The sequence below is a fragment of the Archocentrus centrarchus genome, chromosome 1 (genome assembly GCF_007364275.1).
Source record: "Archocentrus centrarchus isolate MPI-CPG fArcCen1 chromosome 1, fArcCen1, whole genome shotgun sequence".
In the NCBI taxonomy this organism is placed as follows: Eukaryota; Metazoa; Chordata; class Actinopteri; order Cichliformes; family Cichlidae; genus Archocentrus; species Archocentrus centrarchus.
Genome location: NC_044346.1, coordinates 12,912,069 through 12,925,898, shown reverse-complemented (window position 1 = coordinate 12,925,898; position 13,830 = coordinate 12,912,069). Strand labels below are relative to the sequence as shown.

The 13,830-nt window shown below is 38.9% G+C and overlaps 1 protein-coding gene across 1 annotated transcript in view; it reads left to right on the top strand.

Annotated features, from left to right (window-relative positions):
* Window positions 1-13,830, top strand: part of tll1 (tolloid-like 1) — a 65,529-nt gene that overhangs the window by 12,703 nt on the left and 38,996 nt on the right. The window contains exons 3-4 of the mRNA XM_030736076.1: window positions 11,482-11,604; window positions 11,793-11,873. Of these exons, the coding sequence (XP_030591936.1) occupies window positions 11,482-11,604; window positions 11,793-11,873 (204 nt within the window). The remainder of the gene's footprint in view (window positions 1-11,481; window positions 11,605-11,792; window positions 11,874-13,830) is intronic.

Sequence of the window (13,830 nt, the reverse complement as noted above, 5' to 3'; positions counted from 1 at the left end):
TAAATTTTAGCAAACGAACAGGGTTTCCTTTATTTAACTTTATGATATAGTCTTTGTCTTTATTACTTTCTTAGTCTACTGTCTTTGTTATGACAGTAGATGTGAAGTATAGATGGAGCAAACTTGATTTATATGCTGTAATCCAGCTGAAACTCATCATTCATTATAACCGCACTCTTTCCATAACCTAAACTGTATAGTCACACCTTGGTTCGTCTGTCAGCGGTCTCAGTAAGAACAACAGTGTTCTCTGTTGTATGACTTTCATTTGATATTTGTCCATTTAAAGGTCTGCTGGCTGCTCGGCCCCCGGGTGCAGACCTGGGACACCCTCACAGTAAACCGAGCCATAATCACATCCCGTCGCAATGTCTGGCCAAACCCATGACCTGCTACAGTGGAATCTTAGTGTCACAGTAAAGTGATTAGTGGGTTACACCGACTCTGTGTCTGTGTCATATGATATTATGTTATTCTGTCTCATACCAAAGATTTCTTGATTTCCCCGTCAATTTACAGTTCAGAGTTCCCTGTAAATGCGCAGGGATTTTTGTTTTTCTTTTTGTTCGTTTCAGATTTTAATTATACAGCAACCAGTTCACAACACGAGTCATCTCAGGTCACATCACATATTAAGGTCAAGGCCTTACAAAAGAGCAAAAGCCAGTGGGTCCCTTTGAGCACTGAACAGTGGATATGAGGTGTTTTTACTCATGATATTTGTGCTCTCGTCTACTCATCCTTCCATCTATAGCACTTTATAACATTTTCTTTTCTTTTGCGTTTGATCACCTGACATAGACGACTACTACAAAAAAAGGAAAAGAAAAAGCTCTCCTTGGAAACAGATGAAAGCTCCTGTTAACTGGATTTGTTTATGATCAGTCTGGGTTTCATTTCCAGGTCATTTCAGATGTCCAGTTGTGTGCCTCACTGCCCTGCCATCTGTTTTAAGCTTCATGCATGAAGTAACTGTGCTTATTCTAATCTCTAGACAAATACACACACATACACAAATGCACACTGTGGTGCAGGTGAACACAGTGATGTGTCAGTGTAGAAGTGTGTAACTGGGTCTTTGTCAGTGTCTGGGACTGTATTTATGTCTGTAAAAATATATAATTAGAGTTTGTGCGTTTTGTGTGGACCTATGAGTCAGACTTTAGCTTTGACTGTGTTACTGGTGATTTTAAAGTTTGTAATTATGGTTTCAATTCAGTGATCACTCACATTCTGTAAATACACTCTTTTATTCATGATTTTTTATTTTTTTTTACTGTATGTCACAGCAGTTCAGATCGTCTCGTCTACTCTGTCTCTGTTTCTCTCTGTCAAACATGCTTGTAGCAGGGTGTGGGTACGAGCCTTTTAGGACTTGGACTAAGCAGTTACATTTTTCCTCCTTTTCTTTTTTTTTTTTTTTTTCTAAAAGTGCATTTTTGACCAGTGATACAAAAACTCCAGATCTCTTTACATTCCAGCACCTTGCTGAGTGAAGTAGCTCATCATTATCCCATCTTAAACACTTAAAGAAGAATAGAAACGGCTGTTTCAGCTTCAAGTGCTACTTAAAGTCATACTTTGCTTCACAATAGACAATAAAGGCTTTGGGCAGTTTGGTTTTACAGCAGTTTTTTTTTTTTTGGGGGGGGGGGGGGGGTCATGATAACAATATCCATAGAGACAATCCATGTAGCATCTTTAAGAATTTCAACACTTCACAATTTGCGCTTGAATCTAATTTTCGATCAGAGTGTTATGAACTTTATGGAGGTTGGTACATGGGCATGTGTCACACATAAACTGTATAATAAAAGGCTGGTGTAGTCCCAAAACCTATAAAGGAGGGCTAATCCAGACAGGCTTTCAACCTGTATTTTTTATAATGGCCAGCAGGGGCTGACTCCTTTCGTTGGTAAAAGATGTCCAATTCTATGTAAGACTTTAAGAAAATGACTTTATTTATTTATTTATGACTTATGACTTCAGTAAACATTTACCTGGTGAGTCTATGGTTTCAGTCTCATCACTAGTTTAAAAACTTACTAATTACATGCTTGTCATTTTGTAAATTCAGGTCCTATTGAAAGTAAAGCAGATAATAATACAGGATGCTTTAGGGCAAGGCCACTTTTTGAATGATAAGCTGTTACACTGCGCAGTGTCCCAGTCTTTCAGCCAGTTCCACCCCTCACTTGTTATGTTTGGTTTTAAAAAAAATGATAGTCGACAAGCAAGTGGGTGAAATCATGGCAGCCACGACCAATTTTTTTTAATATGCATCTATAGTATCAAATTGAATTGAATTGAATTGAATCTTTATTGTCATTGTACACTCAATTTGCACAACGAGATTAATCACTGCTGTCTCTCATAAATGAATGTGGGAGTAGCATATGATCACAAATCTGCAATCCATTTTGAGGTTTTATTAAATGTAGCCATACCCCCCCCTTCACCTTTTAGAAATTATGTTAGTTTCCTAAAATTATTTATATTTCTTAAACACAAACTTTTTCAGTTACAGTCTTTAAGAAACAGCAATATGAATGGCATTAGCGTATTTAATTCAGTTCAATTCAATTTTATTTGTGTAGCGCCAAATCACAACAAACAGTCGCCTCAAGGCGCTTTGTATTGCGGGTAAAGACCCTACAATAATACAGAGAAAACCCAATAGTCAAAACGACCCCCTATGAGGAAGCACTTGGTGACAGTGGGAAGGAAAATATCCCTTTTAACAGGAAGCAGAACCAGGCTCAGGGAGGGGCAGCCATCCGCCGCGACTGGTTGGGGCTGAGGGGAGAGAGACAGGACAAAAGACACGCTGTGGAAAAGAGACAAAGATTAATAATGACTAATGATTAAATACAGAGTGAAGTATAAACAGAGTAAAAAGAGGTGAATGAAAAGAAACAGTGCATTATGGGAACCCCCCCAGCAGCCTAGGCCTATAGCAGCATAACTAAGGGGTGGTTCAGGGTCACCTAATCCAGCCCTAACTATAAGCTTTATCATAAAGGGAAGTTTTAAGCCTAATCTTAAAAATAGAGAGGGTGTCTGTCTCCCGAATCCAAGCTGGAAGCTGGCTCCACAGGAGAGGGGCCTGAAAGCTGAAGGCTCTGCCTCCCATTCTACTCTTAAGTGTCTGAGGAACCACAAGTAAGCCAGCAGTCTGAGAGTGAAGTGCTCTGTTGGGGTGATATGGTACTATGAGGTCTTTGAGATAAGATGGGGCCTGATTATTCAAGACCTTGTATGTGAGGAGAAGGATTTTAAATTCTCTTCTAATTCTAATATATTCTATTCTAGATTTACCAGGGAGCCAATGAAGAGAAGCCAGAATGGGAGAGATATGCTCTCTCTTTCTAGTCCCTGTGTTTCTAGCTGCTGTATTCATGCACAATCTTTATAGTCCTGTTCTGACACAGCACTTCATTTTAAATGAAATAATTCATTGCTGAGTCAAGTTTAAATCAAGGCTGAGTTTAAAGAAGTACTGTAAATGAAACTCAAGCCAGAAATACTGCAAAATGTTAGGAGCTCCATTAGGTGTGTGATAGTGCAGTTCTGACCAGTGCAAAAGAAGTATATAAAGCAAATGGTTCTTTCAGCTGCTCCCTTATTTCCCAAGAGGTTGCCACAGTAGGTTGATCCACATTTTTGATTTGGCGCAAATTTTATGCCGGATGCTCTTCCTGATGCAACCTTCCCATTTATCTGAGCTTGGGATCGATACTAGGATTACACTAGCTTGTGACCCCTAAGGCTGGGTTTGTGTCTCCTCCTGGGATGTAATCCTTTGTGTGTAAGGTGTATGTGCTCTCCACTACACCACAGAGCGACTTTAGAGTATTTAACCATATTATAAAAAAAACCCCACAAAACAGCTTCTTTACATTCTAAATACACTGTTTACAGTCACATTCCCATCTTAGCAAAGTTGAGTATTTAATGGTGAAAAGATATTTGGGTGGAGCACCAACTTAATAAATCCACTTCATAACCCTCTCAGCTGAAAAGCATGCTGTACTGTAATGCTTTGAGACCTGCATTTTTGGTACTTTGCCTCATCATGACCTTTTTCAACACCGTCAGTGTTCAGTCAACTTGAACTGCAGCACCTGCTGTTGGTCACAAAGGGTTAATGTGGATCGAGCAGCTTGCGCAGTGATTACTTTTGGAGAAAATCCTCAAACGGGGCCGAGATAATCTCTTTTTTAATATAACGGCACATTCACGGCCACAGTTATATACAGCATAATAATATCACACGAGTGAAAAGGCTCATATACATGCACATGTTCACACACATGGATGCCCACATCTTAGCCCACCTACACTGTGACCTTATATTTGCTTAATGAAGAGCTTAGTGAGGCATGTGTGTGCGTTATTGTGGTCAGTGTGCATGTGTGTTTGTGTTAGATACTCCCCAGTGAGTACACAGCATGAGTGCATATCCAAGTAGTGTATAAATGTCTGCTGTACTATACTGTAGTCAAAATGCACAGAAGAAAGCTGTTAAACTTATCGCAGATAACATGAAAGCAAACAAACTTGGATTTTTAAAAATTAGTTAATCTAATTGTGTTGTCACTATCTAGTCTGAGTTTCTTTTTTGCCTTGAAGGTCAAATGATATGATCTGATATGATCAAAACCTTTCTAGAAGCTTTGTAATCAAGCCATGAACTGTACTTTTGTCTTTGTGTCTTTGTACAGTAAATCAAGCATAGATCTGGTAATGAAGGTCTTCTTTGGTCATATATGCAATTTTCCATGTTTGAATCAGGCCCTGTTGTTGTCATCATAGGCTGTAGCAATGCTATGATGCTTTAGTTGGTTTGAATTTGACCATCAGAGGCTGTATTACATACTTACCAACTAATTAAAAGGGCTAATTGGACATGTGAGGAGCAGCTTATTGCATAAATGGTAAAATGGACTGGTTCTTACATCAGGAGTATCTTGCCCAAGGATATTTTAGCATCCCAGGTACCAAACCAATTGGTAGATGATCTATTCTACCTCCTGAGCTACAGCCATCCTGTAGTGTTTTAGTGGAATAACATGAGACTGACCCTGTTCTCTACAGAACTGTACTTTCAGGGCAGTGAAAAATAAATGAGTAAATCCGTGTACATGCAGTGAATAATATGTAGATTCTCCTTCACAAATTTCTATAATATTATAAGCTGTGTGTTCTGGGTGCATTGAGCATTTATGGATATAAATAGTTATTATTCAGTCTGTTATTCAGGCTAATTGTTATTATTCAATTAAAACCCCAATAGCCCAGGTTGTTCTGAAAAAAAAAAAAAATTAAGAAAGATGTAAATAACTTTATTGTATGTTGCAGAGCTGAGGCCAAACAAGCATTACTACACAGGAAAAAGTTGCTTAGACCTCACTGCATTTAATCTTTCTTTATTTTAAAATCTTTTTACACTCTACACTTTCTGCACTCACATTTTGAGTGGACTGTGTTTTGTGTGTGTTGAGACAAAATACACTAATCAAAGTTAAAGATGCATTTCACTAATAGCATTAAGATTATTATTCTGATTTTAATATTGTTATCAGAAACTCTGTAGGGAAAGATAATGCACTGAAAAACAAACATACTGTGACAGCACTCTCACAAAAATGGCAAAGACTCTGCCCTGTTCACTGTTTGGGAATTCTCATTAAGTCAGTACACACAAACGAAACAAAACAAAACAGAACAATTTTACAATGATCACTTTTTGGCTGTTCCTGATGTGTAAGGTAGTTTAACAGAGACTCATACCATCAGTATGAGTTAATAACTGTCCCAAAAAAAAAAAAAAAAAGAGAGAGAGAGAGAGAGAGAGAGAGAACTGCTGAGAAGAACTGAGGTCAACACATCAAATAATTTTGTTTGCTGAAAACAAAAATCTTTTCCATTTGGTGAGCACAAAACAAGCAGGAAAGTTCAAGCAGGAAAAAAAAAAGCATTATTAAACCGAGTATGCAAGAATATACTCAGTATATGCAAAAATGATCGGAAAAACGAAACAGAGTCGCCATTATTTTTCATTTAAATACTAATTTTATCTTACTGTGTTATCATTTTATTAACAGATTATGTTTAACTACTCTTTTGGATCAGTCCTTGTATGATTTGTTCGGGTGCAGATCATGATGACAGGGAGAGAGTGACACACAACTCTGTTGGGCGTTTGCTGTCGGGCTGCAGAATTACTTGTAGAAAGACGACTTTCTGTGTCTGCTTGAGAACTTGATCAGCATGACATAAACCAGTGTGCTAGCTGGCAGCATGGTGGTCTGGTGGGGTGAGTATATGTGAGTAGTGATGAGTCTACCTATCAGACTGTGTTTGGTGCATTACTCTTCTATGTGTGTGTGTGTGTGTGTGTGTGTGTGTTTGCTGCAGTGCCCCTGCTGAAGGGCGAACAGTAAGGCCCTGGTCAGCATGATGTAGGCCTCCTGGGACATCCTGGGGTTTTTGGATCAATACCTTTCCTCCTGCATCTCCCTGCATCACTGTTCTCATCCCTCCTCACCCCCTGGCTTGACTTTGGGCTATTTATGGTATCTCTATGGATTAACAAGACCCCAACAATCAATGGGCCAAACCTACTATCACTGTACTCCCCCTCCACTTCTCACTTTCTATCTCTGCTTGCGTCAGCTCCTTTTCTCTGGAAAACTTTTAGTCCTTGTAGTTTCCCTTGTCGTCCTGAAATGTTCAGAGCCAATAGAAGAGTAATCTCAGGACACTGTTACAACCACGCTGTCCCACAAATAGAAACAAAAAGGGTGACATTTTTTTCTAATGCAGATGGATGGTGATACAGGCTATTGTTTGGATGATTCTCACATTGTCTTTTCACTGTTGGAGTGTCAGATTTAAGTCGTTCTTTTGGTTCAGATTTTTTTTTTTACCCTTCTGTGGCTCGCTGCATATGAGAACATACAAGAGGAAAATTTAGTCACCCACAGTGCAATTTGGTGTCAGAAATAACAATTCTAATAGGCCTATCCTGACCACATCTTAAAACACGCGCTAGTGTAATTGTGCTGTTTTTGTGACTTTATGTGTCAAAGTCACACCCAGATCAGCTCTTTCAGACCTGTTTTTATATATGTCAACTTTGAATGCTTTGCTTTTCAACCAGGGATTAATTTAATCCAGACTTTTGTTATAAAATGCCTTTTTAGGAAAAAACACACACACAGAAGAAATGGACAACAAAATCTGTTTTGCATTCATCGTTGTATAAATAACCAAGTCACAGTTGCAAATACTCAACAAATGACAGCTAGAAGTTTGATTAGTACCATTCATGACAAATGAAAAATGGATTTTCCCAATCAGACCTCTTTCCAAACTGCACTGTGCACAAGCTGTGTGCTGTAGTACCCCCTCATTAAAATACCAAAAACTGGCTGGTCAAGTTCAGCAGTATGAACCCTGTTAACAACCAGCACATGTAGCTTACAGTCAGAGTCAGATTTACTGTAACAATTACAGAACCGCGACACTGAATCGTGACAGAGTAATTAAAGAATGACAGGAAATAATTACTTTTTCAGACTTTCAAATATGACATTTCGATGCTTTTTGCTGCTGTAGGCTGGAAGTTTTGCAGGATTAAACTATTGTGTGAAAAAAAAAAAAAACAACTGCTGGTCATTTGTAATGGTCATTACTCACTTACTGTAGCTATGCAATAAGAATACAGCAGTTAAAATGATGTTTTTCATAATGTTTGCTAAATGCTCAGTGCATATCTTCGTATTTTAATTTCTTTTATTGTCTAGAGCTCTTTCCATTGTTTATGCTGAGGTAGCCCAATCAGTTGCTGGCTCTTTTTGGTTTTAAAGGTGACTTTTTTAACATTATATCTAAAAAATAAATGCATCACATCGCTCTACACCCAGCTCTAGTTTAGATCATTATCCTAATAAGGATCTAACTAAAATATAATACACCACTGAGCTGCACACACTCACAGACTGTATGTGATGGTGTTATTCATAAATCCGTGGACACTGTAGTTTGCTCCTCTCTGCAACAATAGTGCAGAGTTGAGCACAATGGCACCCTGACCCTCTTTTCCTTTAGCAGCAATCCTGATTAGCTAAGTGACAAGCTGCTCCCATGCCATTGTTAGTGTATTAGTGTCTCGAATCCCTGTGGAGGTCAATAACTCAGCTCAGCTAATCACTCAGAGATGACTATCGTTCAGTTATCCATTGTTAGAAGTTAGCAGGAGCATTGTGTGCATAGATATGTGTGTTGGATTGAAGTGATAAAGAGACTGAGGAGAGAAGGTCTACTATGTGCACTGTGGCTGTTTTTGCCACTGTGTAGCCTCTGAAAGGTAGCACTGCAGCTTGCCTGTAGTCCTGACATTTGAAAAATCGAAGCACCGCGCTCCCTGACACACTGGGTGCCATGGGTTCATGGTGATGTTGGACCAAATGTCCTAATTAGGTCTTTGATTTGTCCTTTTCATATAGAAACATAGATACATGATGATATTTTTAAGTGTGCACATTTTGATCTGCTTCAGGTTCACTTTCAAATGAATGCAGTTTGTTTTTTCATTAATCTAGTGTACCCAACGATGAAGCACAAATAGGTTTTTGGACTGCTTTTTAAGCACCGTTGACAGTAATGCCTCAGGCCTTCATGGGAATGATACGACAAACATCTTTATTTTTGAATATTCTTCTTTTCTTCTCAGCAGAATGGATGGGGCACGCTTTCAGACATTTTCAGGTCTTTTCCTCAGAAATTCTACTTTACATTCAGAGAGCTTTTAGAGAGTTTCCTCAAAGCGATCCTGGTGTTTTCTTGACCATAAGCCTTGGTTGTCTTTTGTTGAAATGTAAACACATTCTCCAAAGACTCTGGGAAAAAAACAAACAAACTATATATATATATATATATATATATATATATATATATATATATATATATATATATATATATATATATAAATCGAAGACCTAATTAAGACATTTGGTCTAACAGCAAAAAAAAAATTTATATATATATAAATTTTTTTTTTTTTTGCTCTGTGTTTATTTGGCTGGGTCTCTCTGACAGATAAGTCAGCTCAGACTTCCTAAGGAAGCAGAAGGACTAGAGCCACTGCTACTTTGCATTAAGAGGAGCCTTTGCAGTGTTTTGGGTATCTAATTGGATTGTCCCCTGTTTCCAAACTTTCATTAGAAGTAACTGGTAGAAGTTGTTACTCAAAAAAAGTAATGAATTACATGTTAGTAATGTTAATTGCTTTAACATTACTCAATATCATCACCTGAAATGATTTGTTACATAATTACCAGTTAACAATAAAAACCTCCTTTAAATCAGAAGGTACAATACAGTCCCGCACACCAACACAAATCCCTGTCTTAAAAAAGACACACATATGAGCTTTCTTTTAGTGTTTAAATATAAACATGAAGCCAACAACAAAAAGCAAAATGGAAAACCAGCACAAAGAGACTTCAAAGAGACTTCAGGTAGAAATGGAGGCTACAGTGTTGCAAGACTGACTGCTCATCACTGCCTGTGTTACCTGCTGAAGTTCAGACTCTGGCTGCTGGGCTGGGGTTGACATACACTCTGGGTTCTCAGCTAGCTGTGTGTCAGCGTGCTGTCTGTGCAAATGCTTGCAAAGAGCTGATGTTGTGTTTGCAGTGTAATGCAGTTGCTTCTGGACAAAGCTTGCACTTTATCACTGCGCTCTTGTCCTTTCATGCACTAAAAATTAAAAAAATGTCCATATCTCTGCTCCTCAGAAGTTGTAGAATCCTCCACCATTTTCCTCTTCCCTGCAAACGAACTGAAATCAGGTGACTGCAGCACAAGTGATTTTTATTTCTAACTAAAGAACCTTTCTAACCGAAGTAATGACGTTTGTAACTGATTGCTGATTTTAGTGCAGTAAAGTGTTACATTACTGTGTTACTGAAAAAAATGTAATGTGATTACAGTAACATGTTACACCTAACACTGAAGACAACCGTGTGTGTGTGTGTGTGTGTGTGTGTGTGTGTGTGTGTGTGTGTGTGTGTGTGTGTGTGTGTGTGTGTGTGTGTGTGTGTGTGTGTGTGTGTGTGTGTGTATGAATAAGAAGAGGCAATAGGAAGCCAAAGCTGCTCTCTAAGCTCCAGTTTATATCAGACATACATTTCTGTATATCAGAGTGGAGGTTCTGGTAATTGAGTGTATACAAGTATTGCTATACAGTAAGCTAGACAGTAGATTGCCAGAAGATTAAATTAAGTCGTCACTTCAAAAGTATAGGATGTCACTGAGTAATTTCCTGGTATGCGTGACATTTACTTCAGCGTCCTGCCTCGAGTATAACAAAAGGACATTTGTATTTCCCTAATCCGAGAATCTCAGACCTCTAAACCAGAGGTCATAAAGGGTAAAATGCTTTGAACATGAACCTAACTTAAGAATAAATAAATCCCAGCCTTAACAACCTTGAAAATTACAAGTACCTTACTAGTCCTTTCAGTTCCCTTGTATTAAATATAACACCTCACACATATTAACCAATATGAAATGGCTGATATCTCTGGCTGTTTAGAAAAGATGGACTTAGCCTCAGGGTCTGAAAAGTCAATATATAAGAGCCTTAAATGGTCATTCTTTCTCATGGCCAGCAGGTTGCAAAAATAAGTTTAACTTTATATCATCTAACTGCTCACTACATTTATTATTGTGAGTTTATGGGCTCAGTTTCAGATTTTTTTTTTTTTTAATGCAACATGATGTTTATTTAGTAAACCATCATCTGATTTAGAGTAAAATATACTCACCCCCAACCAGTCACAGCAGGTGGCTGTCCATCCCTGAGCCTGGTTCTCCTGGAGGCTTCTTCCCATTAAAAGGGAGTTCTTTTTTCCCACCATTGCTTAGTGCTGCTCATAAGGGATCATCTGATTGTTGGGGTTTCTCTCTAATATTGTAAGCTCCTTACTTTCCAGTGCTTTGAGGCAACTGTTGTGGTTGGGCGCTATAAAAATATAACTGAATTGAATTAGAGCAATGATAAGTTATTACTGTCTGTGTGTGTGTGTAGTGTCCCTCAGTTTCTCAGTCATATCCACCTCTCACTCGTGATGTGGTCATCATCTCTCAAGTTGAGGCAAAAAAAAAAAAAATGGAGTTCACAAACTACGTGATGTGATGATGGCTGCATCCATCTTTTTGTTATTGCTTAGATTGCTGTGCTTTTAAAGCAGAAGGTACAATATTGCACTCTTTGGTTCCTGTTGGGCTCGAATTGAAAGGTATATTTGTCACACTTTCACACTGTGATTGTGTTCATGGTGGGCTTTGGGTCTTTGTGTTTGGCCTGTGCACAGTGCACTCAGATGATAAAGATTAATGCAATAATCTTTACTTTTCATAACAGTATTAGGATTTGATAATAACCGGAAAATGTTCTCTTACTTCCAGCTGTATTTTGGGGCGACATCGCTTTAGATGAGGAGGACCTGCGCATGTTCCAGATTGACAGGACGATAGACCTGACACAACACACACACATGCGCACACACTCTCGACAGGGTCACACGTCTGGTAAGTGGACTCACTCTGTGATTATCGTGTAACACTCTGTCTTGTGTCTTATTTGAAACGCTCTCATTAGCCATCAGTTACAGAGTAACTTGAAAAGGAAGTGGAGTAAACAGGAGGTCACCTGAGAACAACAGGATCTGTCACTGTCTGATTTTTTTTATTTTAATTTTTTTGCTTTTGTTTGTCAGGTGGAATCGAGGAACATGAAAGTGTGAAAAAGAGAGGGTCGTTATACCTTCTGCTGGAAAGAATACGTAGGTTTGGTTTAGGTAAGCAATCTAAAATCTATCGCATGCTTTGATTCAAACTTTAAGGATCTTCATGCAAACCGCTGGGTTCGCATGATGAAGCTTAGTGACTTTCTTTAACTTTACTTGGTTATTACTGTTTCTTGAACTGGGTGATCTAGAAAGCCACTGTTTCCTTTTCAAGCAAAGTTTCTTATGTCCTTGTAACTGCAGCCATATACAAAGTAGAGACAAAGAGCTTAAGATACTTAATAGTTTAAGTTAGGCGTGAGATGAACTGTTTTCTTGCAATATAAATGGAGGACAAATTGATCTTCCTGAATGTGCAGTTCTGTGAAAAACTAAGTATACCACATGATGTAATAGCTAGTAGAGCCACCTTTAGCAGCAATCATGTAAAAGTAATCATTTTCTCTATGACTTTATCAGCCTCTCACATCACTGTGCAGGAATTTTGGCCCACTCTTCTTTACAACATTGCATCACTTCATTGAGGTTTGTGGGCATTCATTTATGCACAGCTCTCTTAAGGTCCCACCACAGCATTTCAATCAGGTTGAGGGCTGGTCTTTGACTGGGCCACAGGAACATCTTTTCAGCCATTCTGCTGTAGATTTGCTGCTGTGCTCAGGATCATTGTCCTGTAGCATCACCTAATTTTGACCAAGCTTTAGCTGTCAGACAGAAGGCGTCACGTTGGACTCTAGATGTCACGGTGGGATGCTGAGTGCTGGGAGGGGTGGACCCAAATGCAGGACGCAACGCAGACTTCACTAAAACTACTTTATTTTCAGGTACTCGAATAATACAAAATACAAAAAACCCGAAATCTCAACCAAGGCATAAACAAACTGGAAGCCTGGGAGAAAAGTGAAAAACCAAAACTTTAAACTAGAAAAACACACAGCAAGAGGGGAAAACACTCAGGGAAACAATGACGACGATGCAACAAAGAACAGAGAAAAAACTAAGGGCTTAAATACACACAAGGAAATCAGGGAGAGTGGAAACAACAGGGGACAACAGGTGAACCAAATTAACCTAATGACAAAGGGGAAGCACAACTAAACACAAAGCACAGAGAACATGAGACTGTCAAAATAAAACAGGAAGTGACTCAAGAGAACAGAGACGCAGACCTGACACTGAACACTGGGAAACACAAGGAACTAGAAAATCAAACATAACAAAACCCCACAACAAAAGAAAAACCCCAGAACAGACAAATTAACGTCAAACCAAAAACACACAGGGTCCAATGGATCCTGGACCATGACACTAGAATACTTTGGTATATAGAGGAATGCATGGTTTACTCAGTGACTGCAAGGTGCTGTGGCTGCAAAACAAGCCCAAATCATCAGCACTCTACCACCATGCTTGACATGGTATGCAAGGTTTGCGTTGCTGTGTTTGGGTTTCTCCAAATGTGGTGCTGTGCATTATGGCCAAACAGCTAAACTTTGGTCTCACCTGTCCAAAGGACATTGTTCCAGAAGTCTTGTGGTTTGTTCAGATGCAGCTTTGCAAACCCAAGCCATGCTGCCATGTTCTTTTTAGAGAGAAGAGGTGTTTTGGCAGCCCTTCCAAACAAACAATATTTGTTCTTTTTCTAATTGTGCTGTCATCAACTTTAACATTTAATGTGCTTAACTGAAGCCCGCAGAATCTGAGAGGTAGCTCTTGGGGTTTTTTTTTGCAGTTTCTCTGCGCGCTCTGAACTTGGTGGATAATTTGCATCCATGTTGGAAGATAGTGGCATTGTGTTGACACACAGCTGAATGCTCTAGACCAGCAAATTGACAAAACCTCTGGTTTTATAGAGGTGCTCACATTTGCTGAAGATCAGTTACTTATGTGCATTTAGCAGCATCTGGCTTCTATTTGCACTCTTCATCCCTAGGGAAGCAGTAAGGATGTACTTAGCCTTTCATACTCTGCATCTGCATTTCGGCTTAGTTTTGTGACACAGTGTAAT